The sequence below is a fragment of the Camelus bactrianus genome, chromosome 2, assembly GCF_048773025.1.
Source record: "Camelus bactrianus isolate YW-2024 breed Bactrian camel chromosome 2, ASM4877302v1, whole genome shotgun sequence".
Classification (NCBI taxonomy): domain Eukaryota; kingdom Metazoa; phylum Chordata; class Mammalia; order Artiodactyla; family Camelidae; genus Camelus; species Camelus bactrianus.
In genome coordinates, this window is record NC_133540.1 from 26,938,289 (window position 1) to 26,965,539 (window position 27,251).

A 27,251-nucleotide genomic window follows, 5' to 3' on the forward strand; every position below is an offset into this window, starting at 1 on the left:
CTTGTCACAATCTTGCCTTGTCACAGTTCCAGCAAGCCTTCTGGGTCTTGTAGGGTCACTGCTGCCTTATAGGGGTCTTTCCATTTTCTTTCCATAATGGATCAACATGAATTAATATTTATGCGGTGCCCTCAGTGTGTCCAGATCACAGGGTGGATCCAGAACACACAACAGCCATCCTCCCTGGGGATATATTTAAATGGGCCCCATTTCTAAGAAATCACTGATTGCTGCTGTTTTATCCTTTAAAAATGCTCTTAAGATGATAGAATCATCCAGTGAGGAACACAGGTCAAGAATCCCATATCCTGAGAGCCCTGGTTCTTGTCGCTTGGTCCCCAGTGCAAGACCCATGTGTCAGAGACATTTCAAAGAGATTGGGTTCTCCTGGGCCTTCCTGGAAATGCAGTGACGGCCCAAGTGCCCGCGGAGCACTTGAGGGCCATGGAAGGAGCCAGCCTCTGTTCTGCAGACAGAGGAGCCTCAGCAAGATTTAGCTTAAAGCTCCTGTAGTTAAAATGAAATCACCCAGCATTGCAGCTGGGAAGCTATATGGAAAGTATCCTGGAAAGCACGTGAGTGCTCGGTAGGGTACATAGTTCTGAGGCCAGGTTGTAGCTTCTAAGTCCAGAGTAGACTCTATGTTTTACCCTTCTGGGAAGAGTGGGAGAAGTCAGAGCAGGGACACTCACCCAGCGAGAATTCTGTCCCTGGAGGGTCCCTGGTGGGATCTCAGTGACGGTAGGTTTAGCTCCCTAACACATCAAAGAGCACATATTGGACACAGTCTGCCCTGACCGGGTTTATACTGAGGCTTTGAGGATGATACAGACTTAAATGTCTTTCTCCTACACACCCATCAAGGATGGACCGCATTTTCCAAGTTAGTTCCAGAGTCTGGCGTCAAGAGGCATGACTGATGTTTGGTAAGTCAGAGGTTGGCTCTTCGGCTCTTTGTGGTTTCCGTAGAGTTAGTGGTTGGAGGAATTCCACTGAAGTTCTATTTGCACAACAGCTGCAAAATGTGAAACGTGCTGTTCCCTCAGTGTCAGCCTGTCAGGTACGGTACTAGAAAGTACAGGCCGAGGGTGGGCAAACACACCTGGTAGTTGAAGACCTACATACCAGGAAACACTCTCCTTGAAAGGCTGAACAGAACTGCAGGTGTGACAGGGGCAATGTTGCCAGTGGGTGTGCCTGGAGGTGAGATGCTCAGAGCTCCCAGGGGCTCCCCAGGGGATGGAATCCCAATCTCCGTTTCTGATTCGCTTTCCATCTTTCTTTATGGGTCCCTTTAACATCCTGGATGACCAAACAGCATGCTTAGTAAGTGTGAGTGGTGGTATGAGTGTGTTTCATTTGAAAAGTTTTTTTTTCCTCCATCCTGGACATTTATTACATCTTGGTAGAGTTTAGTTTTACAATATGACGGTTTAAAATGCCCCTGATGGTGAGGGGGAGGTGAACTGAAACTTCATCTGCCCCAGTTTAAAATATTACATTCTCATGTGTATTTTCTAGGCAACTTAAAGCCCAGAAATACACAAATAGGTGAAATGCAAGAGATTATAAATGCAAATCCAGTTAAGGTTCCATTGCTGTAGGGGGAGCCAAGGTCTCTGAGTTGTCTCCTCCTTAGCCATCCACAGGCCTAACCTGTCTAAACTCACACGTGTTGGTCTGTGGTGTGGATGTTTTTCAGGCCACTCGCCCAGCTCCAGATTTCCTTCCAGCTCTAGACTTTGCCTTGTAGGTCCTTGCTTTCGTAACTTACAGAACATTTCGAGGTTCTCTGCTTGGAACCCTCTACAGCACCATCTAGAGACCTCAATCAGAATGAATGGGATAGTCCATCTGAGAGGGAAAAGGGATGATTCCACGCCAAATACTATGCAAGGATGGCGGCATGTTCCATCCTTTCAATCCCCATAACAGTGCAGTAAGGTAGACATTATTACTCCCATTTTCAGGTGAGGAAAATGAGAAATAGAGAGGTTCAGTAACTTGACAAGGTCTCCAGTAGTCACTAGAAACCAGGAGGCCTGGGATTCAATCTCTGCTCTGTCTGAGCTATGTTCTGGTCTTGGTGCCTCTATGGAATATTCTGCTTTTCACAAAATTTATTATGAACCATTTAAACAAACACAAAAGTAGATGATGGGATCCCTAAATATCCATCACCCTGATAAAACATTTGTCAAGATCTTGCCACTTTGCTTCATCCTTGTGGGGCAATTTTCTTTGGCTTCATTTCCTGTCAGTTTCGTTTCATGCAGGATCACTCATTCACTCACATGCTGTGTTTCAACCAGACTAAACAAGCTGTTTAGTTGTTCTCTGAATATTGTTTTCTGCCTCTGGACCTTTGCACATGTTGATCCCTTGGGCTCAGGGGTTTCCAATCCTGGTATACAGATATCCACAGGACCCACCACTGACCAACCACATCAGAAACTGCCAGCATGAGTCATGCTTCCCTCCGTGTCCATTTGACTCACTCCTCCTCCATCTTCCAGACTCCCTTCTAGAACCATCCCTCTCTCCACAAAGCCTTCACCGATATCCTGAGCTTGGCTAGAGGTGTTCCCTCCCACTCTCCCACGGCATCTCATACATATATCCATTGTACTCTGCCCTGGTGCAATTCTCCACCAGACCGTGAATTCCTCTAGGAACATCATGGCTCTGAGTTCTGTGTCCCCAGGGACTTGTACAGGGTACTTAGTGATCAGTAAATATCTGAGCAAGGAAAGAGAAGGACAGAAAGGGAAAGAACTTGAAGCCATCCGGGTTCCTAACCCTGGAGGTCTCTGGATGTGAGGAGCCCCAAGCACCTCTCCTGTGAGTGTCTGGCACAAAGCTGCCTCCACTGCATGGATGCAGTGGGTCTTCAAACAGCCAGGTGGTGGGCAGAGAGAATAAGAAAGAAAATATGAGACCAGAACCTGGGGACCATCCCCAGAGCAGTGGGTCCCAGGCTACTGAGAACTGCTTCTTTCTGGCTGTTCCCATAAATTCCTTTTGGAATTTTTGCCTCCAGACAATATCAGTCCAAAATTTGACATTTTCCAATTCTCTACAAACATCCAAAAGATCATCTAAGAAATGGGTATCTTCCTACTGTAGCAAGTAACAGACTTAGAGTGTGTTACCGCCTGAGAAAATAGTCTATTTTTAAAACTGCACTTTGAAACTAGGAGATTCCAAAAGAATATTTGTTTCTTTCTTTTTTGTTGTTTGATTGATTTTTCTGTATTGTTTTTAATCTCTATTTTATTTATAAAAAAATTTACAAAATAATTTTATTTAAAAATTAATTTTAAAAAGAATATTTCATTTCAGGCCCATCTACTAATTCTTGGATGAAACTTCAACAAGGATAAGCATGATCAATAGTGAGCTTAAGGGTAGTTTCCAACTCTGTTTAACTTACGCTTATCAAGTCCCTGTGAAGGAGCTCCTGTCAGATTCAGAGTCACAGATTAGGAGGTAGAATGGACCTTAAACGGAGAGGTGGCCACATGGACAGATCAGAAAGCCATGGTCCAGAGCTCCACATGGGCGGGGGTGTCGACACTAGAACGTGAGCCTGCTGGTGGCTGCGCACTGCTCTCCCTGCTACACTGCATCCGCTCACCGTTCTCTCCTCCAGATGTCACAGGGAAACCAAAGGGACATCCAGCACACTTGGCCAGTGCTTAGGACTATCACTGAGCACTGGGAGCTGTCACAATAAAAGAATTCATATTCACAGAGTATTTGCTGTGTGCTGAGCCCTGGGTGAGGAATGTTTACTCATTACCACACTTAATCCCCACAGTGGTCCAGTGAAGTGGATACTGACCTCCCCATCATTTTGCTGAGGAGCTGAGGTTTAGAGAGATTAGGTACCTTGCCCAATATACACAAGAAAATGGCAAAGGTGAGCCTTGAAAGGACTGTTCAAAGCTCTTTCTTTTAAGCCCCATATTCTTCAGTCTCTCTTCTGTGTGTCATCCCTTACGGGCCCAGCACCATGTAGCGCAGGCCCCCAGTGCCCCCTCAGCTGGCTCTTTCCGGCATCCGGCTCGCTGCACAAGGATGCTTCTCTTTGACACTTTCTCCAATTTAGAGGAAGTGGTTCTGGGCTCTCCTTCCCAGCTGCCAGTTAGTTTCCAGCAGGTTACATTTTGGTGGCAATGACTAGATGGATTCTTGAAAAGCTATGAATATGAATGTCAACTATGTTCCACTGAAAATTCTCACTTCATAATACAAGGCTACGGACTGTATACCTTCCCAATGATTCACCTTTCAGGTCACTTATTAGCTGTGTGACTTTGCACAAGTTACTTAACCTCTCTGTGCCCCAGTTCCCTTTTGTGTAAAATGAGGACAATAACTGTTCTTCAAAGGGTTAGTGAGGACTGAGTGAGAAAATACATGTAAAGGCCTGGCACACAGTAAGTGCTCAATAAAGGATACCTATCATTCCCAGTAGTATTTGTCATTGTCACAGTATTTCATCCATACATGCTTGTTTCTTTGGTTTCATAAGCCCATGAGAACAGTCCTCAGTATTTAAGTGCTCTAGAGAAATATTACTTTTTATTGCAAATCTCCTACTTTAGCATGAGTTTGTATAAATTCTGTGTCTGAAAATGATGCTGTAAGTGCCTGAATTTCCAGGAGCTGGTGTGCCCACCGTTCTGATAAAGGCAGCCAGGCAAGAGCTGGCTTTGTGCCTTGTGCAGTCTCCTGGAATTGACCCCATCTGCTCTCACTGGCCTCCTTTTTGTTCTTTCTCATCTCGCCATCTTCCAGTGGTGCTTGTCAGGTAGAAAGGTAAAAACGCAGTGACTTGAAGGAAGCTGGCATTTGGAAGGCCTGAAGCCGGAGGGCGAGGTGATGTACTCTCCCCGCTGAGCCTCCACTTCACCTGGCAGCACTGGCAGGACCAAAAGTTCTGTTCCTGATCAAGATTACACCATAAGGCAACTCATGCCCCTTTCCCAGGCTCTCATATCACTGAAGGAGAACTTGGCCTCACTTGGAACCACCTGGTGTTTTCATACACTGCTCTGAAGCATTCATGATCCTTTGGGTCAAACTCATTAAAAAAATAATAATAACATTTGCATCTGATTTAATTCCTCCAGGAGCCCCAAACTGTGTTGGCTTTAAACATCCTGTGTCAAGATAATAAATACAAAGTCTGGGGATTAGGCCAGGCTGGGAGATTTATAAAACACTTGATGTATTAAAGCCCCATGATTCACTCTTTGCTTTATCTAAAAATGAAGTCACATCTCTTTGGTTTTTCAGGCTCTTGTCTATATCAAACACAGACTGAGTGGGCTGACTTCACCCCATGAAGCTCATCAGAAAGGAAAGGGCAAAATCCTCCGATCAAAGTGATTTTCTCTTCAGCAGGAGACGAGAATTCCCAAAGCAATTCTCAGGGCTTTGGACGGTCTATCCCCTAGCCCCTACTTGCAGCCAAGCAACCAGACAGAGCACACCTCCTCCCTTGCCCCTCTGCCCTAGGAGAGGTGTCTTGCTTGGCCAAAGAGGGCACATGGGATGATAAAATCAGGCACCAAACACGGGTTCTCCATCTTGCTCATTCACTCACAGGAAACCAGACAGAATCCCTGGGGGAGGGGGTGGGAAGCCCATTTCAGGGCTCACCCCATCTCTCACACGCTGTCCTCTGGCTCCGAGGGCTTCTCCCTTGGGTAGTCAAGGACAAGTGCTCTGCCCTCTGGGGCTTTCCTTCATTCCTGAGCCCCAGTGCAGCGGGCCACAGTGCCCTTTGAGCACTTTTATGGGGCAGTAAAACTTTACAGCCTGCAGCTCTCAACAGTTCCCACATTTTTGAATAGAACTATTTATGACATACAAGACCACTACGGTTTGCCCTTTGAAAACACGAGCAGATATTACACCCTTTCAAGAGGGGTTGACCGAGTGACATCAGCTAACAGCTGGCTTACAGAAACCCGGCGGTGGCAGAGCTAAACTCCTGACTGTGAGCAGCTAAGTTAGAAAGTAAAACCGCCTTTGAGTCTCACAACATCACCGAGGTAGCCGTACATACACTTGGCCTCTTCCATGGTGCTTAGCGTCTCTCCCCTGATTTTTTGCTTCCCTGCCCCTTTCCCGCCTGGATCGACAGGCATCCCTTGGTCAGCAAATCCAGAGAACCCATCTTTTCCTTCCATCTTTAGAAGGCAGAAAATCAAAACCAGGAAAAAGCCAGCAACTCAACCACAACTTGTTTCTCCCCCAAGCACCGCCCAGGATTAATTAACCAGCTAGCCCAGGAAAAGCATCGCCTGACACTTGGAAGTGCCCTTACCGGTGTTCCATACCGGCCGCTCCCGCGCATCAGAGCCGGGCCCCAGCCTCCTCGGATGTGGGGACTCAGCTCCCTGAAGCCCACGGACAATCCAGCCCATTATAGTCAGCAGGCTGCCGAGTTAAAGGGTGGCCCTTAGGAAAATATAAACAGCTAGTCAGCGCGAGCCAAGGGGGCGGGGCTGCAGCGGGGGACAATGGGAGCCAATGATCAGCCTCCTCGGGCTCTGTTAGCTTAGAGATTGTGTTTCAGTCTGGAGGAGAGACAGAGAGGGAACAGCGCTGAATAGGAAGGGCAGCCCTGCAGCATGAAATGGGTCCAAGTTGAAAAGTTTAATCGCTGCCTGCAGAAAATCATTTTCCAGGAAGAGCTTGTATGCCTTGCCCATAATTATATAGATTTTTAGAAGTCACGAACATTTGTGTTGCATTAACCATCTTTGATCTCTCCCGGTTAATAAATGTAGTATTCACTGGGGTAATGAATCAATGGGGAAAGGAGTTTTTCAAAGAACAAAGTCCAAGGAAGATGCTTTTATGGCACGCTTATTTTGTTGGACATAGTATCTATTGAGAAATACTCACTACATCTAGAGGGAAAATGCTTGATTTGATAGGTATATCTTCAGAACCTAAAGAAACAGGCTTATTTTATTTCCCAAATATAAATGACTCACATTCATTTTTTAAATGCTCATTTATCTGATCATACCTATGCAGAAATTAGTTCAGTGCACCTGGGAGAAGGCAGGACAGCTGTGGCTTTTTTTCTCTCTTATGAACTTAAACTAAATTCTGCTTTTAAAGCTACGAGTTCAGCTTAAGTTTTCAATACCATGATAATAACCAAGAATCAAGAAATAAAGGAAATGAACTGTGGCTTTTTCTTTCTTTATATGATTTCTAAATAATACACTGAGGTAAAGATAAAATTAAGAGCTATTTGGATGATTTGTGGCATTGTGTAAATTACAGGCATACAAACGTTGAGAAAAGTACACTCATTACAATTTGGAGTAGACTCGTTGTTTATAAAGGGAAGCACGGTGGCTATCAAAATTAACTAGCAGAGAAACAGGAAAATGTTGAAATATAATCATTTCCCACAAACTCTGTATCAAGCCCTTCTGACTTGGATTATAAAAATGATAATCCATAGACACTGTCCCTTCTAATCTACAGCAGTTTTAAAATATTTATGATTCTGACACTGATGTTTACTTTGTATTAAAGTAAGATTCCTCTGGTAGCTCTTCTAAATAGTGCTTGAGGCACATTCTGGCCCTTCTGTTTTTCTAGTGATTCCAGAGATGCTGTTATATCTGATTTTAAAGTACGGGTTACCTTCTGGAAAATGTCTAGTTTTCCTCTAAAGCCTAAAGAACCTGTCATTTTAAAAAAGCTTCAGAACACCAAAAGCTGAATCAAAGAAAAAATAGGTAAACTAGATTTCATTAAAATTAAAAACTTTTTTGTATCAAAGTTCGTTATCAAGAAAGTGAAAAAGTAACCTACAGGACAGAAAAAATATTTATAAATCATATGTCTGATAAAGGTTTAATATGCAGAATATATAATAAACTCTTACAGCTCAACAGCAAAAAGACAAATAACCCAATTTAAAAATGGGCAAAGGGCTTGAATAGAAATTGCCCTAAAAATGATATACAAATGGCCAGCAAGCACATGAAAAGATGCTCAACGTCATTAGTCACTAGTGAAATTCAAATCAAAACCCAGTGAAGTACCACTTCACAACCATTAGGATGGCTTAAAAAAAAAAAAAAGAAAGTAACAAGTGTTGAGGAGGATAAGGAAGAACTGGAAGCTTCGTACATTGCTCGTGGGAATTTAAAACAGTTCAGCGGCTCTGGAAAACAGTCCTGCAGTTCTTCAAAAAGTCAAGCGTAGAACTGTTGAGCCAGCAATTCCACTCGGGGGTATGTAACCAAAAGAGCTGAAAAGAGGCACTCAGACAAATTCATGCATACTCATAGTCACAGCAGCATTTTTCATGATAGTCAAAGGGTAGAGACATCCTAAATGCCCGTGAACAGATTAATGGATGAACAAATTGTGATATATACATACGACGGAATAGTGTCCAGCCACAAAAAGGAATAAGGTATTGATATATAGACTACAAAGTGGATGACCCTCAAAAACATTATACTAAATGAAAGAGGACAGACAGAAAAGGTCATATATCACATGATTCCATTTATATGAAATGTCCAGAATCAATAAGTCCGTAGAGACAGAAGGCAGACGGGTGGTTGCCAGGGACTGGAGTAGGGTGGCAGGAATGAGAAACCACTTATTGGATGCAAGGTTTATTTTGGAACTTAGATAGAGGTGGTGGTTGCCTAACATTGCGAATGTACTTATGTCACTGAATTGTTCACTTTAAAATGGTTACTTGTGTGTGTGTGTGTGTGTGTGTGATTAAGCTTCAGTATCTTCTGGGTTCAACAGGAACCTTCCTCGAAAGGTCATCCCAGGAATTTACTGAAGATTTTTTTTTAAGATTTATTCATGTACTCATTCATTCAGTATTTGTGCATTGTTCAGCATCTATTAAATGCCAGATACTAGGGGGAAGTGGGCGCCAGGAGACCCACTTCCACCTTCTCTATCAAAGGTGAGAAAGAACAGGACCATCCAAAGGGGAAAGGAACATGGCAGGCAGGGTGAGAGAATTAATGTTTGGTAAGTGGCTGTGACCTGGTAAGTCATCCCAGTCTTGATCTCACTTACTTTTCAAAATCAGGTATCACTTATATGCGAAATCTAAAGAATGATACAAATGAACTTATTTACAAAACAGAAAGAGACTCACAGACATAGAAAACAAACTTATGGTTGCCAAAAGGGAAGGGCAAAGGGAGGGATAAATTAGGAGTTTGGGATTAGCAGATACAAACTACTATATATAAGATAGATAACCACAAGGCCCTGCTGTACAGCACAGGGAACTATATTCAATAACTTGTAATAACCTGTAATGAAAAAGAATATATATAAATGTATAACTGAATCACTTTGCTGTACATCAGAAACTAACACAACATTGTAAATGAACTATACTTCAATTAAAAAAAAACACCACTTGAAGTTGAGGGGGTGGAAATTATTATTCTCATTTTACTGAGACAGAAGCTGAGACTCAGAGAGTTTAACTACCTTCCCAAAGGCACCCAGCCCATAGGCAACGAAGCAGGCTCTTTCCTTCCACCAGCTGCTCCCCGAACAGAGGCGTGTGAAGAACTGAATCCATCCCCAGTGCAGAGGGAAAAATAAATAAATGACTTAAATGTATAATTATTTAGAAGTCAAAAAAAGAAAAAAGGCAGCTAGGCTCTCTTTCTAATGGGATAAAGACACAAACCAGGGAAAATACAAAACCGGCTATCAAAGGCTTACTCAAAAAGTTTCATTTTCAGAAAACAGCCATAGAACTTTAGACCCGGAGTGGTTTTCTAAGTAAGCTGACCAGATACTCTCATTTTTCTGATGGGAAATCCAATGCCTTGCACAAAACTGAGTGACATGCCCAGAGTTACATAGCAAAATAGCAGCAAGATTCACATCTCTTAACTCCAAGACCAGTGTTCTTTCTACTGTGCTATACATCAAAAATTAAGAAATCGATCTCCGATTAATTTTTCCTGAGTAGATCTCAAATTCTCTGCCTCTCCATAGTATTAGTAGACATAATTCCTACTCTCTGTAAACTCTTAGTGTAACGACCTACAGCCAATGTGACATTCTCTTGAGAGTTTACTGTTTCTTTCTTCACATGGTTTCTTAAACACCAATGAAGAAGAGAGTAATTCACAAGTTTTACTCTGGGAAGGACTATATTTGAACTCAGTTCATCTTAGCACAGGTAAGCCTCTTGGAAACTTGGAACAGGAAATGAACTAAGAACAAGAAGAAGGAGGCTTCGAAAGCACAGAAAGAAGATTTTGCCAGGAATTTCATCAAGAAAACACAACCACACAGGACTGAAAGTCTCCGACCACGCTGTCCCACACCCCCCCAGAGGCCCGTCTCTTTCCTGACCACAGTATCTCTTGGCATTGGCCTGTTGCTGTTATTAAACATAATACACAAAATAATTACAGGGGGAGACGTATGTTCTTTTCAAAGACGGGGAGGTGACATCATCACTTTCTAAATTTCAAACCATTAGATTATGCAATTCAGAAAATTGCTATATGCCCTTTGAGAACGCTCATCACACAATTAAAAATTTACTCTTGATCCGAAACAGCTACCTCTTAGTCACCCACCTCTTGGCAACCTGAAGCTTCAATTACCCATCAGCAGAGCTTCACTCAACCCTCCTCAGAGCTGAAGCCCCAATTAACTGATTTAGTTTAACAACCCATAGCATCCAATTATCAAGCCCCTGATTTGCCAGCACACAAAACACTGTACTGAAGCAAAAATATTAAATTGTTTACTGATATTTTTTTTAAAGTGATACACACATAAAACTAGGTTCTCATGTTGGGAGAGCCTATGATTAATGGAATTGAGTAAAGTCAGAATAGAGGCCCTTTGGATAATATACAGATGAATGGTTAGACCCTTAAGTCTTCTCAGAAGATTCTGAAAATTATACACTTCTAAGGACAAATCCTTTACTTTCTTTTTTAGGGCAATAAAAGTTATGCACAGGCAACATGGCTTAATAAAGGGAAGAAGTCAAAGATTTAACCATCAGTGACATCGAAGGACTTTGTAGATAGAAGGAATGAGAGAAACAATCTTCTCTTAACTTGACAAGACTTTTGATTTTGTTCTGCTTAGCTGTTCCTCAATGCATTGTCAATTATGGATCAGAATCATTCGTTCTTTGGTCTACCCACCACCTGTTAAAGAAGTGAAAATTTCTAAACACGTTCCACTAGACTTTCATCATCCTCAAATACATATGTTCTTTGTAGGAGAGGCTATTTATAAGTAATTATGTGGATGTTCCATATTTACTATCCTATATGACTTCTTTGTACTTTTCTGAGAAAGACACCAATAGTAGGGCTTAAAGTCAGGTTTCATATGAAGTTGAGCGGTGAAGAAGACTCTGTTAACTATACATCAGCATGAATGTACTTTTCCTTTTCCAACCATGCTGGTAGATTTTCACAAGCCTCCTAAAGTCTTTGTTCTGTCCCCATAGTACCAATGACCCACTTTGCAAAATGATGCCTGAAGTTAGGCCATAGCCACAGAAAAGACCAGTATGTTGACTTACATGGTGGACCAAGCAAAGGCCTTGGGCCCATTTGCCATCGCTTAGCCCACTGAGCTAAAGCATGATGACCTTTAACACCATGAAGGCTTTCAGTTAGTTGGTGAAGATCAAGAAGAGATTTGCTGAACTGGATAAAGAAGATGTGATATATATACACAATGGAATACTACTCAGCCATAAAAAAGAATAAAATAATGCCATTTGTAGCAACATGGATGGACCTAGAGATCATCATTCTAAGTGAAGTAAGCCAGAAAGAGAAAGAAAAATACTATATGGAATCTTAAAAAAAAAAAAAAAGGACACTATGAACTCATCTGCAAAACAGAAACAGACTCACAGACATAGTAAACAATCTTTAACAGTTACCGGGGGAAGGGGTGGGAAGGGATAAATTTGGGAGTTTGAGATTTACAAATGTTAGCCACTAATATAAAAATAGATTTTAAAAAAGTTTCTAGAACTATATTATCATAAAGCAATCAGTTGTTAAAAAACAAAACAAAAAACTACAAAAACTAGGAAGCTTAGCTAACATCTCCCTAGAATTCTACCTAATAGCCTAAAATCTCAGTACATTTCTCCAAGCATAGCTTATTTGAGTTCCACTGAATCTCTGTGGTACGCTAAATCAGTTGTATAATTATGCAATTTTAAATTGATTTTAAATTGCTCAAGTTTAAAGGTACCCATGTTCCTCATTATTGTGTTTTAGACATTCATTTGATGGTGGCTGTCCAATTTATAGTGATTTCTCCTTCTTTGGGATGGCCCATGACACAGAGGTAGCCCCAAAGGGAGCTGGTCTTTCTTAGCCTTTGGATGGAATCGCTGGCATGTCCTCTCCAATAACTTTTCCAGTCACATTCAGGTAATTAAAATCTTCTAACAATAGTCCATATCTATAGAGGCCCTACTGTGTGTCACACAGTCCTAAGAGCACTAAGCATTATTTCCTCCAGCCTCACAACTTTATGAAGTGTCATTAGAAATACAATGTTGTACACATGAAACTTTAAAAAATATACAGATATATATTTTTACCCCAAAATTAAAAATATAAATATAAATATAAAAAATAAAAGTCTTCTGAGCATTTTCAATACCAAGAAGATCTTATTTCAGTCATTTGATTATCTTATAAAACAAAAAATGGGGGTGATAACAGGGAAAAATTGATAAATAGAACTTTATCAAAGTTTAAAAACATCTGTTCTCCACAAGACACTATTAAGAAAATGAAAAGGCAAATCACAGGCTGGAAGAAAATATTAGCAACTATATCTGATAAAGAATTTGTGTCCAGACTATGTGAAGAATACAGCTCAATAACCAAAAAACAAATAACTCACTAAAAAAAAAGGACAAAACATGTGAACAGGCATGGACCAAAAAAAATATGAATGGCTAATAAGCACATAAGATGCTTAATATCATTAGTCATCCAGAAAATGAACATTGAAACTACAATGAGGTACCATTGTACCACAATAGGATAGCTAAAATGAAAACATCTGATATTACCAAAAGTTGTCAAAGATGTGGAGCAACTGGAACTTTCATACATTCAAATAACATGAGTTATTTTGTTTTCTGATTATTGAGCTGTATGTTTCTTCATATAGTCTGGACACAAGGTCTTTGTCAGATACAGTTGCTAATTCTCATATATTGTTTGTGGGAATATAGAATGGAACAACCACTAAAGGAAAACACTTTGACAATTCATTATACAGGTAAACACACAAGTATCATACAACCAAACAATTTCCAGCCCTGGGTAATTACCTAGAAGAAATGAACACATGTCTAATGAAGACTTGTGAAAAGAATATTATTCTTTATTAATAATAGTCCAAATCCGGGAGAAAAACCCAAATGTCCAGCATTAGGAGAATGGAAAGTAAACTATGGTATATCCATTCAATAAAGCATTACTCAGCAATAAGAAGGAACAAACTACTGATACACACAACATGGATGAATCTCTAAAGCATTACACTGAGTGAATGAAGCCAGACACACGGGAGTACATACTATAGGACTCCATTTGAATGAAATTCTACAAAGTGCAAGTTGAACAGCGGTGGCAAAAGGTAGAAGACCAGTGGTTCCCTGGGGCTGGAAGGAGATGGAAAATGGCTGGAAGGGACACAGGGAACTTTTGGAGATGGTGGAAATATTGTGCCTTGATGGCGTGGTGCTTATGCAGGGGTATCCATTTATCAAAACTCACTGAACTGTGCACCGAAAATGGGTGCAGTTTATTGGATGTAAGTTAGACCTCTTAATAAAGGTGATTTTAAAAACATTCTTTCCAGACAAATATCATATGATATCACTTATATGTGGACTCTAAAAAAAATTGATACAAATTCTATTTACAAACCAAAAACAGACTCACAGACATAGAAAACAAACTATGGATACCAAAGAGGAAAAGCTGGGGAGGGATAAATTAGGGGTTGGGGATTAACAGACACATATTACTATATACAAAATAGATAAATCACAAGGACCTACTGTATAGCACAGGGAACTATATTCAGTTTCTCATAATAACATATAATGGAAAAGAATCTGAGAAGAAAATATATGTGAATGTATATGCATAACTGAATCACTTTGCTGTACACCTGAAACTAATATTGTAAAAAAACTACCTTTCAATAAAAAATTTAAAAAAAAACAACAAAAAACAAAACACCCTTTCCAGCGTAATGATGACAACGCCAAGCTCTTACTTCATTTAGAGCTTCTCCTGCAGTTCCTTTTCATCCTGGAAACCTGAGTAGAGCTATGAGGAAAGGCTGGATTTCTTTCTTCTACGTTCTACTTCCTCCTCCCACTACTTGTGAGGTTTCCGCCCTTCCAGAGTTACACTGAAGAGGGAGTACTGAGGAAAGGTGGTCACAGTCTTTGAGTCCAGATGTCATAGGACATTGGTACACCTGGGACTTGGCAGCTGCCTGAAACTGGCACTTCGTCTCCTGAAAGGCATTTGCGGGGCTCTGGAGATTGCTCTGTTGTGAAGTCCAGTTAAAATTCCCATGATGTGGCTGTCACTGAGAGTCAGTGCCTCATCATTCAGGGGGGAACTCCCACAGACTCTCCCTTTGTCAGGTCCCAATCCCTCTTCCACGCAGCCCTCTTGGACAAGGGCCTCTTGAAGTGGCTCCCACTGGACCCTCAGGCTTGCCCCGACCACTGGGGGGCAGCAATGACCCTCAGTGCCTCCTTCTTCCTCTCCCTCTATTCTCACCCCAGTCCTTATGCTCTTACCCTCTTCAGGATGGGTATCAAGTTCTCTGAAGGGTCTTCTGGAATCTCCCTTTGTCATGTGGTTCAAGGTGAGGAGGAAGCACCTCCTCCCTCTCCCATGGGTGGGGCGGGGACAGGGAAGCTCACACACTGACCATCATCTTCAAAGAGCCAAAGAAAGCCTCAAGGTGGGGGATGGGCTTAGGGCCACGAAACAAGTACCGGCCACCCCCTAGGTAAGTCCTTCGTGGGGGACTTACCTTGCTTTCGCTCATGAGTGTAGGCGACACCTACTATTTTTCTTGACCTTTGGGGTTTTCTGTGTTCACTCATACAGAAAGCATTCTGTGTTAGCATTGATCTGTGACTGTAAACACCTACAAATAAATTCTGATACTTCCATAAACATACTGCTCAAACATTCTGAATTTCAGATTTATCATTATTTATGACATGGTAATAGATTCTTTTTTCTTTTTAGCATTCTGTGTTAGCACTGATTTGTGTCTGTAAATACCTACAAATAAATTCTGATACTTCCATGAAAATACTGCTCATTCAGAAATTCAAATTTACCATATTTATGATATGGCAATAAATCCATTTTTTTTTAATGTAGGCACTGGGGATTGAACCCAGGATCTCGTGCGTGCTAAGCATATGCTCTACCACTGAGCTATCCCACCCCCTAATAGATCCTTAATTAGAGTTATCACCATATACAATTTCCTCTTTAAAAACAAGCACGTTTCACAAGCGTGATCTGAATTTTTAATATTAGAAAAAAATTTCTTTACTAATTTGTGGCAAGGGGATTTTATTAGAATCTACTCTTTTTCTGGAAAGTTCCAATAAACACAATACCATCAGCCTCTCTGGGCAACTCTGGCAATTTGTGTTTTCTTTAGACCAGCTTCCCTGTGTAGGCAAAGCTTGTCTTCTCAGTCTTTCCCTTCTGGACATTTCTTAAGATCTAGAAGAGAGACAGAGGGCAGACAGGGTGTGGCTCTAATTCAGTCAGAGCTCAGGGAAGAAAGGCCCAGGCTGGGGAGAGCTGCGCTTCCCTTTCAGGGACTTGGCAGCCAGGACAGCATTTGGAGAGCTGCCCTCAGGTGCAGCCGGCTGGCATCTTAGGTCCCGTGTAACTCTAGGAGATTCTGTCCCGGGCTGTCCCTCGAGCCCCAACAAAAATTCCTTCCTTAGCCGCAAAGCATGAGATAAGGGCTCTTCCAGCTCCTTTTAGGTTTGATGAGGATGATACGGTTCAAAGTTTTCAAGATTCACCTGAGGCTTAAGCACCGTTTCCTAGAAAGTCTCTAAAAACTCTCCACATTTCTTCTGCTTGTTTGTTTTAAAGCATGAAATTCTGAAGCTATCCCCATCCCATCTTCAGACTCCAGTTTGAGTCTGTGTCATTGAATCACAGACTGTTAGAGCCAAATGTAACCTAAGAGGTCTTCACGTCATAGATAAGTAAACTGTGACCCAGGGAGGTGATGTGGCCCAGTTCCCAGCACCCAGACCAGACTCCAGACTCTGCCAGGCTGCATGGGGGTTCTCAGCCCCTGCACCCCTGATATCTGGCTGGAGAATTCCATGCTGCGGGGCTGTCCTGTGCACTGCAGGATGTTTAGCAGCTTCCCTGGCCTCTCCCCTCTAGATGCCAGAAGCACCTCTTCTGTCTCCTCCACTGCGACAGCCAAAACTGCCCCTAGACATTGCCAAATGTCCTGAGGGGGGTGGGGGTGGGAAAAATCAGCCTGGTTGAGAATCACCAGTCTAGCAATTTCCTCGGTCTCCTGCCCACGGTGGGCCAGTTGTTTTGATTTCTTTTTATTGAGGTTTAGTCAGTTTACAATGTGTCAATTATTTCCATAATGTTTCAGTCATAAATACATATACAAATATTCGTTTTCATATTTTTCCATTATAAGTTACTATAAAATATTGAATATAGTTCCCTGTGCTATACGAAAGAAATTTGTTGTTTATCTATTTTATATATACTATTTAATATTTGCAAATCTCAAACTTCCAATTTATCCCTTCCCACCCCACACCCCTGGTAACTGTAAGATTGTTTACTATGTCTGTGAGTCTGTTTCTGTTTTGTAAATAAGTTCATTGATGTCTTCTTTTTTCTCTTTTTAGATTCCACATACGAGTGATAGCATATGGTATTTTTCTTTCTCTGTCTGGCTTACTTAACTTAGAATGATGATCTCCAGTTCCATCCATGTTGTAGCAAATGGCATTATTTTATTTTTTTTTATGGCAGAGTAGTTAGTATTCCATTGTATAAATATACCACAACTTCTTTATCCAGTCATCTGTTGATGGACATTTAGGTTGCTTCCATGTCTTGGCTATTGTAAATAGTGCTGCTGTGAACATTGGGGTGCATGTATCTTTTTGAATCAGAGTTTGCTCTGGGTGTATGCCCAGGAATGGGATTTCTGGATCATACGGTAAATTTATTTTTAATTTTTGATTTGTTTTTTAGTTGTAGTTGACTTACAACGTTGTGCTAGTGTCTGGTGTACAGCATAGGGATTCAGGATGGGTAGGTTTAATGACCACGGCTGTCTGCACAAGTGCACCTTCCTTTGTTCCCTTCCCCCAGTCCGTGCTAATTGAACCCAGTCTTTATCATCCACCTCCCTCCTCAGTGAGAGAAGCCCTGGTCTGTGCTCACAGGACCGCAGGAATCACGAAGGCCTCTTCTGCTTCTGCAATGCTCCTCAGATGACTTCCTACGTCCTGTGTCCCCAGCCCTTTTCGGAGCTCCTGAGAGCGGAGCTACATCCTCCTTGATTGGTGTCACTCACCCCACACCGTCCCCACCGCAGGCAGTGCTAGGGACCAAGCAGGAGAATCAATGTGACTGGCGAACCACTCTTCCCTGGGCCCTGGCTCTAGTGCTCGATCACACGTGGAAGCATCGGGGCAAAGGTGAAAGCGGTATCGCCCGGAAAATGACTGACCCGCAGCCCCTCAGCCGCTCTGGACCCACACAGCCAATCCTGAGAATGCACAGGCTGCCGCAGGACACAGGGAGGGAAAGTCTCCAAGACCCACGTCCGTTTTCACTTTGTGTAAGTGAGGCTGGAACTGAGTAAACTCGATTTTCTTATTTTCTTTTTCTTCCTTTTTTTTTTTTTTTTTTTTTTGGTGGGGAGTGGGTAATTTAGTTTATTTGTTTATTTTAATGGAGGTACTCAGGGTTGAACCCAGGACCTCATACGTGCTAAGCACATGCTCTACCACTGAGCTGTACCCTCCCCTCTGGAACTGAGCGAGCTTGAGGTAGAAAGGCCAACATGGGAAAATGAAAACACTCGTGAGATTTCCAAATGTAGACACTAAGTGAAAGCTGTATGATGAGAAGCCTGTCACATAAGGAACTAACTATATCACGTACTCTTTTCCCCAGAAAGCTTTTGTGGAAAGAATAAACTCTGCTCTCGGGAAACTGCAGTCAAAATGAAAGAGACTCGTTCATTCATTCGCTCATTCATCTTTGCAATTCACCCAGTAAATACATGGGAAGAATGCAGGTATCAAAAAAGGGTGAATCACTGTGGAATAAGGCTGCCCAGGGAGTGTCAGAATGCCCAGCTTGGGCATTTGTCCTAGAAAATGGTATGTGGAAATGGAATAGGGCCCTATTTGACTCCCCAAAGGCCTGGCATTCCTCACCATGCAAAAGGTGACAGCTCTTTGCCGTGCACACAGGGGAATATTATTGTGAGACCGACCACAAGTGAGTAATGCTGAGCCCATCCCTCCTGACACCTGGGCTCCAAAGCCCGCCCAGGCCACCACTGGGGAGAACGGGGCTCCTTTCCAAGTGCCCAGACCGCTTCCTGTCTCTTGAGCTACTCCTCATCCTCCCAGTTATAGCCTGAATATTTGTGCCCTCCCAACTCGCAATTCACACGTTGAAGCTCTAACCCCTGTGTGGCTGTATTTGGAGCCGGAGCCTCTAAGGGAGTAGTTAAGGTTAAAGAGTTCACAAGGGTGGGGTCCTGATCTGGCCAGATTAGCGTCCTCCCAGGAAGAGACAACTAAGAGCTCTGCTCTCTCTGCCCTCCGCGCATGCGCCCCGAGGAAAGGCTGCGTGAGAGCACATGAAGAAAGCGCCCTCTGAAAGCCAGCAACAGAGCTCCCTCCTGAGCCTGGCCACGCTGGCACCTTGATCTCAGACTTCCAGCCTCCAGAAGGGTGAGAAAACACATTTCCACTGCTGAAGCCACCCAGGCCGTGGCACTTTGTTTCGGCAGCCCAAGCGGACTAATACCCTCCCTGCCCTCTGTTGGGGGGCTCCCCGCCCAAGGGAAAAGGCCCCTGCGCCCTGGAAGCTCGCACCGCGCAGCCCAGTTTTCACAGTATTGAGCAGTGCTGCGTGCTTTACCCTGATGCTTCCATTGATGCTCTGTGAGGTCGGCCATTGTCATCCTCCCTTTGCAGATGAAGAATGTGAAGCTCAGAACAGTTAAACTTGCCCAAGATAAGACTGACCAACGTGGTGCAGCTGGAACTAGAGAGAACACATCGCTGAAAGTTCCGTATGGCCGTCTGACCCACACCTGCAAGGGATGCTCCTCTCTGCTTGGGGAAGGGGGGAGGGTTCTCATTGCTAATCTCTGACCATCTTTTTTTTTTTTTTTTTAATGAAGTATAGTCAGTTGCAATGTGTGAATTTCTGATGTACAGCATAATGTTCAGTCATACATATACATACTTATATTAGTTTTCATATTCTTTTTCATTATAGGTTATTACAAGATACTGAATACAGTTCCCTGTGCTATACAGAAGAAATTTGTTTTTTATCTATTCTGACCATCTTCTTGTTTATTCGTTCACAGGGGCGCCCTAGGCTCTTTCTCACCCACAGACCAAGCCCCCGCACTCCAAGTCCTCTCTCTTGGCTGGGCTTCCTACCAGGGTTGCAAACTCGTGCATTGATCTGGCCCTGATACCACATCACCCGCTCCCTTCCCCTACAGCCATCTGGACAATCCTGCCCCACCCCTTAGCAGGATTCACTGCACCGATGGCGGAGCTGGGGCTGTGGACATGGTCCCCGTGCCTTTCCAACTTTTGTCACTTTCTCCATGCAGCCCTCCTCCACCCCTTGCAGACACCCTCAGCAGGTGTCTTTTTCTTCCACTTCACACAATACATGCCTTCTAGGAACATTTATCATTCTACTGGGGCCATGGAGCCTCATCATGGGCGTGGGAAATAATGCAACTGTTAAATCATCAGGACAAGCCTGAGGGATGAGAAGCAGCCCCCGGCGACATCTCCCAGGGGCTGGCGCAGACACGTGGGCTGTGTGTTCAGAGAGCGGGTGGCTCTGCACCAGTACAGGCCGGAAGGGCTCCGGAGCAGGTGGCATCCGAGGCAGCATCACGTGGTGGGGCTCAGGCTTTGGAGCCATTCACGCATTCATTCATTCATCTATTCATTCATCAAACCTTTATTCTGTTCCAGGTGCCACGTGGGCTGTTGGAAATACAGCTATGAACAAGCTCCCTGGGGAAATCAGACACTAAGGCGATCACAGGCTTGGACGGAGGCTCTGGGCGGCTAAGCAGGGTGATGCCATAGAGAATCCAGGGGCAGGAAGTGCATCTTGAGGAGGTGAAGGAGAAAACCCGAAGCAGAGGACAGAGCAGCCCTGAGCTATGTTGTAGGAATGAGGAACACAAAGAGGCCAACAGGACTGGAGGACAGTAACAATTTTTATAATTTCACTCAAGAATTAAAAAGTATTCTGAAACACCTCATGGATTTGGGGAGAAATCCACAAAATTATAAAATAAACCATTCTATATTGTGTGCACCCTGAATACCAGAAATGAACTCTTGTCCATAACGCCAACACTGCGTGGGTGCCTGCTGTGGGGCAGGGCCATGCTCTCTGCTTTTACTATCGTGGAATAGCTCACTTAACCCTCAAAACAGCCCCACCAGGTGCGTCCTATTCACAGATGAGAAAACTGAGTCACAGGCACGTGTTGCCCATAGTCACGCGGCTGAGAAGTGGCAGATGCGGGCTTGAACTCCCCACCCTCAGCCATGACCCCACACCACCTCTCACGTCTTTTTCCCTCTAAGGCCCTTGGAGAAGGGCAGTCACATCAAGAAGCCTGTCTTGGACTCTAGTCTCTTCACCATGTCCAAGTTCTGATCTCAAAAAACACTGTGTCTGCAAACACAATGGTTCAGGCACCTGTGCCCCTTTGGCTTCACTTCTGATTCTGAACCAAAGAACTCCTTCCTCATCTCCTTCCATCACTTCTTATCTGTCCAAGGGCCTCAGTTTCCTCACCTGTGAAATGGGCTGCTGTGAGCCCTCAATGGACTGTAGAGGGTAGGGAGCCTTCCCAGCCCTTCCCTGGCTTTTCCTTCAAAGACCAGAAGGTGTCAGGGGCCTGGATGAAGCACAGCTGGTCATTAGGACGCAGTAACACTGTTTTCTCGCCCACGTCCATTTCTAAAAACAAAGAGCTCCAGTGCCAGGCCCGCAGGATAGGAAGCAGATGTTCAGAGAGCAGAAACCCATGTCTTCTAACACCTCTGCAGCACCTTCCTCAACACAGGAGCCGCAGCATCACCTGAGGAGAGGAAGGGTCATGAGCTGGACCACAAAAGGGGCAGGCAGCCAACAGACATCTGACGGCCCTAAGGAAGCAGGATGCCCTGTGTGTGCCCCCTCCAGCCCAGGGCTACCTACGGGGTTGCTGGGGTGGAGTCCAAACAAGAGGGGAAGGGTGCCAGGACTCATCACTGCCACACACCCCCTTTTTGCATCCTGGCCTTGTCTTTTTCTGGGTGGGGGAGGGCGGTTTGAGAGCTAGAGTCGCCTTCAGACTGGGAGGTGGCAGAGTGCAGGGCCACGAGCCTTTCACCATCTGGTAGGTCTTTGTTTGGAGTAAGTCAGCCTGCTGTGTCAGCTGGGGGCGAAGAGAGCCCTTACTCTGCCCAGTGACTATCCCAACCTTGGCCCTGTGGTCCCTGCCTGGCATGCTACACCTGCTCCCTTAGCCTGACACTTGTGATCAGAGCTCATGGGGCCTCCAGAACGGCCTCCTTTCTCCAGCCTGCTTCTTAAAGGCTTTTTAGAGAGGCAGTTCAGCAAAATGGTTAGTGCGAACTGCCTGGACAGTGTCCCACCTCTTCTGCAGGACTTGGGCACATCACTGAATCACTGTGGGCCTCTAGGTCCTCATCTGTAAAACAGACTTAGTCACAGGATCCACTTCCAAGGGTTGTGATGAGAACACACAAGTCAGGACTGGGACCAGTGCGAGGCTCAGTATGTAAGAGTTAGCTCCTGCTACTATTATCGTACAACTATAAATGTTCATTCTCCTGAGGTCCTCTTCCTCAGCCCTTATCACTTTCTACCCCGCCGAGGGCCCTTTGTGACACTTGGGACAAGTGGCAGGCACATCTCTGAGGGCAGGGCATCCCCAGCGCTTAGGACAATGCCTGGCATAAGTGGGCACCAGATGTGTAATTGCTGAATGAATGAATGAATGCAGTACTCTCAAGGATGCCCAGGAGCTAGTATTTTTCTTAAGAGACTTTTTTTTAAAATTTCTGGGCAAGACTGCAACCCTGAAAACTTGCCTTTCAAAAGCTTTCTGCTCGGACAGCTAAGACTTGAGACCGGGAGCCCTGCCTCCCCTCCCAGCCAAGTCCCAATTAGCTGCAAGGCTCAAGGCTGTCTAGAGCATTGTTTCCCTGCTAAGAATAACAATACCCAGTCCTTGGGGGTATGGTAACAGCTAATGATATGGCACTGGAAATATGCCGCGAGCATCACAAAAGAAAGCCTTACTCTATTTATTACTATAAAACAAAATTATTTAACATGTACCAAAAATGCTTTGAGTTAATGGGGCTGTTCATTTACTGAAGACCAAGTATTACTCCTGTTTAGTTCCCTTCCCAGAGGCAAGGGCACCGAGTTATCAGTTAATTCTCTGAAGATAAAGCAAATCCATTTATTCACTGCAGGTTTCAAATGCAAAGTGAAAATACCTGTCCTCATCTCCTCACTGGCTTAAATAAAACTTAATTTTGTATGTATTCTGAAAATCTGACACAGTTTGGAAGAGAACTGCAGGACTTCGTTGCTTTTCCTGTTAACCATTACAAATCTTGATGAAAGTTTTTTTTAACACCTTTATTGTGATATGATTCCTGTACAGTAAACTACACATATTTCAGTTGTACAACTTGATGAATTTTGATAGATGTATACACCTATGAAATCACCACCACAATCAAGATAGCTCACATGTCCATCACTCCCCAGGAGGTGCAATTTTCAAACTCCCAATTTATCCCTTCCCACCCCCTTTACCCCCTGGTAACCATAAGATTGTTTTCTATGTCTGTGAGTCTGCTTCTGTTTTGTAAATAAGTTTGTGTCCTTTTTTTCAGATTCCACATACAAGTGCTATCATATGGTATTTTTCTCTTTCTAGCTTACTTCACTTAGAATGATGATCTCCAGGTCCACCCATGTTGCTGCAAATGGCATTATTTTATTCTTTTTTATGGCTGGGTAGTATTCCACAACTTCTTTATTCATTCATCTGTCAAGGGACATTTAGGTTGTTTCCATGTCTTGGCTATTGTAAATAGTGCTGCTATGAGCATTGGGGTACATGTGGCTTTCTGAATTATATTTTTCTCTGGATATATGCCCAGGAGTGGGATTGCTAGATCATGTGGTAAGTTTATTTTTAGCTTTTTAATGAAACTCCACACTGTCTTCCATAGTGAAATTCTTACAAATAAAGGGTCTTCCCCATAAAGAGGCATCCTAAACACAACCTTGGCCTCCTCCGTTCTAGTCCCTGGTGGGCTTACTGACAATCAATGCCTGAACTTTACTCCCATAGCCTCGCTGTGATACTGCCACAAACAAGATGTTGGTTTCCTGTGCATCCCTTAAAAAACACTCAGGTGTCAACCCACCTTTTCCCAAGGGCCTGCAGCTTCCATTTGCTTCCTCATTCAGTCATCTGAAAAAATCTTGTCATTATGCTTAAGCAATGACTTACACCCCATTTTCTGAGTAATATATACCAGCAGCATCCAGAATCACTCTATGAGAACAAAGCTAAAGACAGCTTAGTTAGGGCTTCATGACTCAAAAGCATTCTTGACACAGTATTTTCCAAGGTAGGCTCCATGGAGGAGAAGCAAATAAGAGACAGGAGGAAAAAAAAAAGTTGGCAACAAGAAGTCTGGGGACTCCGAATTAAACAGACTTCCTTCACCAGTGAGAATGGCCATCATTAAAAAGTCCACAAACAATAAATGCTGGAGAAGGTGTGGAGAAGAGGGAACCCTCCTACACTGCTGGTGGAAATGTAAACTGGTGCAGTCATTATGGAGTACAGTATGTAGGTTCCTTAAAAAAGTAAAAATAGACTTACCGTATGATCCAGCAATCCCAGTCCTGAGCATATACCCACAGAAAAATATAATTCAGAAAGACACATGCACCCCAATGTTCATAGCAGCACTACTGACAACAGCCAAGACATGGAAACTACCTAAATGTCCATCAACAGATGACTGAATAAAGAAGCTGTGGCATATACATATACAATGGAATACTACTCAGCCATAAAAAAGAATAAAATAATGCCACTTGCAGCAACATGGATAGACCTGGAGATTGTCATTCTAAGTGAAGCAAGTCAGAAAGAGAAAGAAAAATATCATATGATGTCACTTATATGTGGAATCTAAGAAAAAGACACAAATGAACTTATTTACAAAACAGAAACAGACTCACAGACATAGACAACAAACTTATGGTTACCCGTGGGTAAAGGGGATGGGAAGGGATAAATTGGGAATTTGAAAATTGCACGTCATGGAGAGTGATGGAAATACTAGCCATCTTGATTGTGGTGGTGGTTTCATTGGTGTATACATCTACTAAAATGCACATATTTGAAATATGTGTAGTTTACTGTACAGGAACTGTACCACAATAAAGGTGTTAAAAAAAATAAACAGACTTCCTTACTCCTTGCAAACCTCTAACAGAAGATTATAGTATACATAATCCTCAACTTTGACCCCAGATCATGTTGTATTCCTCTTGCTTCAAAGCCAACATCTCAAGGAACTATAAAAACTGCTTTTAGCATAGCAAGCTTTCCCACAAAACAGGCCTTTTTACCTTCTATCAATTACAAAATAAATGACTTGTTTCCCTGTAAGCATGTGAGGCGGCCAGAAGGCGTTAGTCTTTATTTTGACTCGAGATAGTCTCTTCCGCTATTTTTTTTTTTTAATAGTCTATCTTCTTAGACCAAAGCCATTTGAAAGATTAATCTTCAACAAGTAGAGGAACTGGTCATCGGTAGGTGAGTCTCCTGCAAACCCAGTTTGGCTGAGCAGTGCTGGGGTGGTGGTGGAGCACTGTGTGAAGTAGCAGAGAGTTGTAGCATCTACAGCTTGCAAACATCACCTGCCGCATTCCTGAATCGTAGTCAGGAGGGCTAGCCTGACGTCTAGCTGGGCCCTTGGGCCACAAGTTCAAGGGCAGAAGCTGTGTCTGTAAAGTGACCTCATTTGGTAGAGGCTGCTGATTTATTTGCCCACCTGCCATTCTCCCTTTGCTCCATATACTAGAGGCCCTGATTTTTAAGCAGATCCAGGAATACCTGTAATAAAGACTTCGTTTAATAGGTCCTCTTGCAGGAACTATGGCCACAAGATTATGTTCCGACCAATGAGATGTACGTGGAAACACTGAGTGACAGCTTCCAGGAAACTTTAGGACAGCTGACATGGGCCCTTTTGTTCCCCCCATTCTCCTCTTCAAGCCCTTCCTTTCCTGCTGGCGAGAATAAGGGAAATGGCTGGTGCTTAAGCAGCCTTTGTAGTTCAAGAGGTGGAGACCAGTTACTGAGGGTACTCAAAAAACGTAAGCAGTGGACCCCTAGACCCTGACAACTTGATGACCTCTGGATTCCTTTCACCCGAGAGGCAAATACATTTTCCTTTTGATTAAGCTATTGTGGGTTTGCAGTTACAGCTGAATTAAGCCTTAACTAATATAATAGATAGCACCTAAACATCTTTTTACTGGGAAATAATTTAAAGCGTACAGAAAAGTTGCATGAATAGTACATGCAACGAGAATTCTGGTGTACCCTTCATCCAGATTTACCAATTTGTTAACATTTTGCCACGTTTGCCTTATCCTTCTTTTTTTAAAATTGAAATATAATTGATTTACAATGCTGTATTAGTTTATGGTGTTTGGGATTAGCAGATACAAACTACTACATATAAAATAGATAAACAACAAGGACTTACTGTACAGCACGGGGAACTATATTCAATGGCTTGTAATACCTATAGTGGAAAAGAAGCTGAAAAAGAATATATGTATGTACAACTGAATCACTGTGTTTTATCATTCTTAACCTCTCTGTCTCACTTTCTCTTTACACACAATTTTTAACCCATTTAGAAGGAACTGAGTACATTGTGCCCCTTTAATCTTGCATACTCTGATGTGAACAGAACAAGAGCTCCCACATAACCACAGTCACCAAATTCAGGAATTTCACCACCAATTGAATACTATTACCTAATCTATCGTTCATAGTCCAATTTCACCAATTGTCCCAATGTCTTTTCCAGTCCAGGATCCAATCAGAATCATATATGTATTTGTCAAGTCTCAGATAACCATTTTTAAGGGTGTATTTCTTTAAAAAAAAAAAAAAAGAAGAAAGAAAAAAGAAAAATACAAATTAAAAAGAAATCACATCGTTTTTGTGTTCAGCTACTGTCACTTCTACCTCTTTACTAACTGACAAACCTGGCATTCTCCTGCTGTCAGGGTCAATTCTAGGCCCCTGAATGCAGTGCCCCACCTCCACCCCACGAGTTTCCCTAGATCTCCCCACACACCCTTCCCCCGTTCTGCCCCTTCCTGCTTCCAGGAGTTCTGTCCGTCCCAGTCCGTCCCAGACACAGTGAGACCACGGTAACTGCAGTGTTAGAAATTCTCACCTAAGCAGCAGTCAAGAGTGGAGCTCACCCCGTCGTGCACCCTGTTTCCCATAATTGCCTAATGGACTCTATACACTGGGAAAAATTGCACGTGCACTTGACAAAGAAGTGGAAACCGGGATCACTTAAGCCTCCTGGATGTAACCAGCCATTAAACAGCCGTTGCACTTTGCTCAGATGTAGTAGTAATCAATATCATGAATGCATTTGATAAGGGTGACTTAGGAGGTATGATTTATTCCTCCCTGAGGGTTTATTTCCAGCATAGGTCTTTACAGCAAGAATGAGGCTTGCTGACAGCCCAGTGCTG

At 43.2% G+C, this 27,251-nt stretch overlaps 1 protein-coding gene across 4 annotated transcripts in view; it reads right to left on the reverse strand.

Moving 5' to 3' along the window:
* TRIM2 (tripartite motif containing 2) overlaps window positions 1–27,251 on the reverse strand; it is a 160,772-nt gene that overhangs the window by 109,138 nt on the left and 24,383 nt on the right. The window contains exon 1 of one of the 4 annotated variants that reach the window (XM_010968514.3): window positions 6,341–6,496. The exons of 2 other annotated variants lie outside the window; for them this stretch is intronic. In XM_010968514.3, the coding sequence (XP_010966816.1) occupies window positions 6,341–6,370 (30 nt within the window). In that variant the 5' untranslated portion in view covers window positions 6,371–6,496. Of the gene's footprint in view, window positions 1–6,340; window positions 6,497–27,251 lie in introns of those variants that run through there. One more of the 4 variants, XM_045505512.2, reaches the window with a different exon arrangement.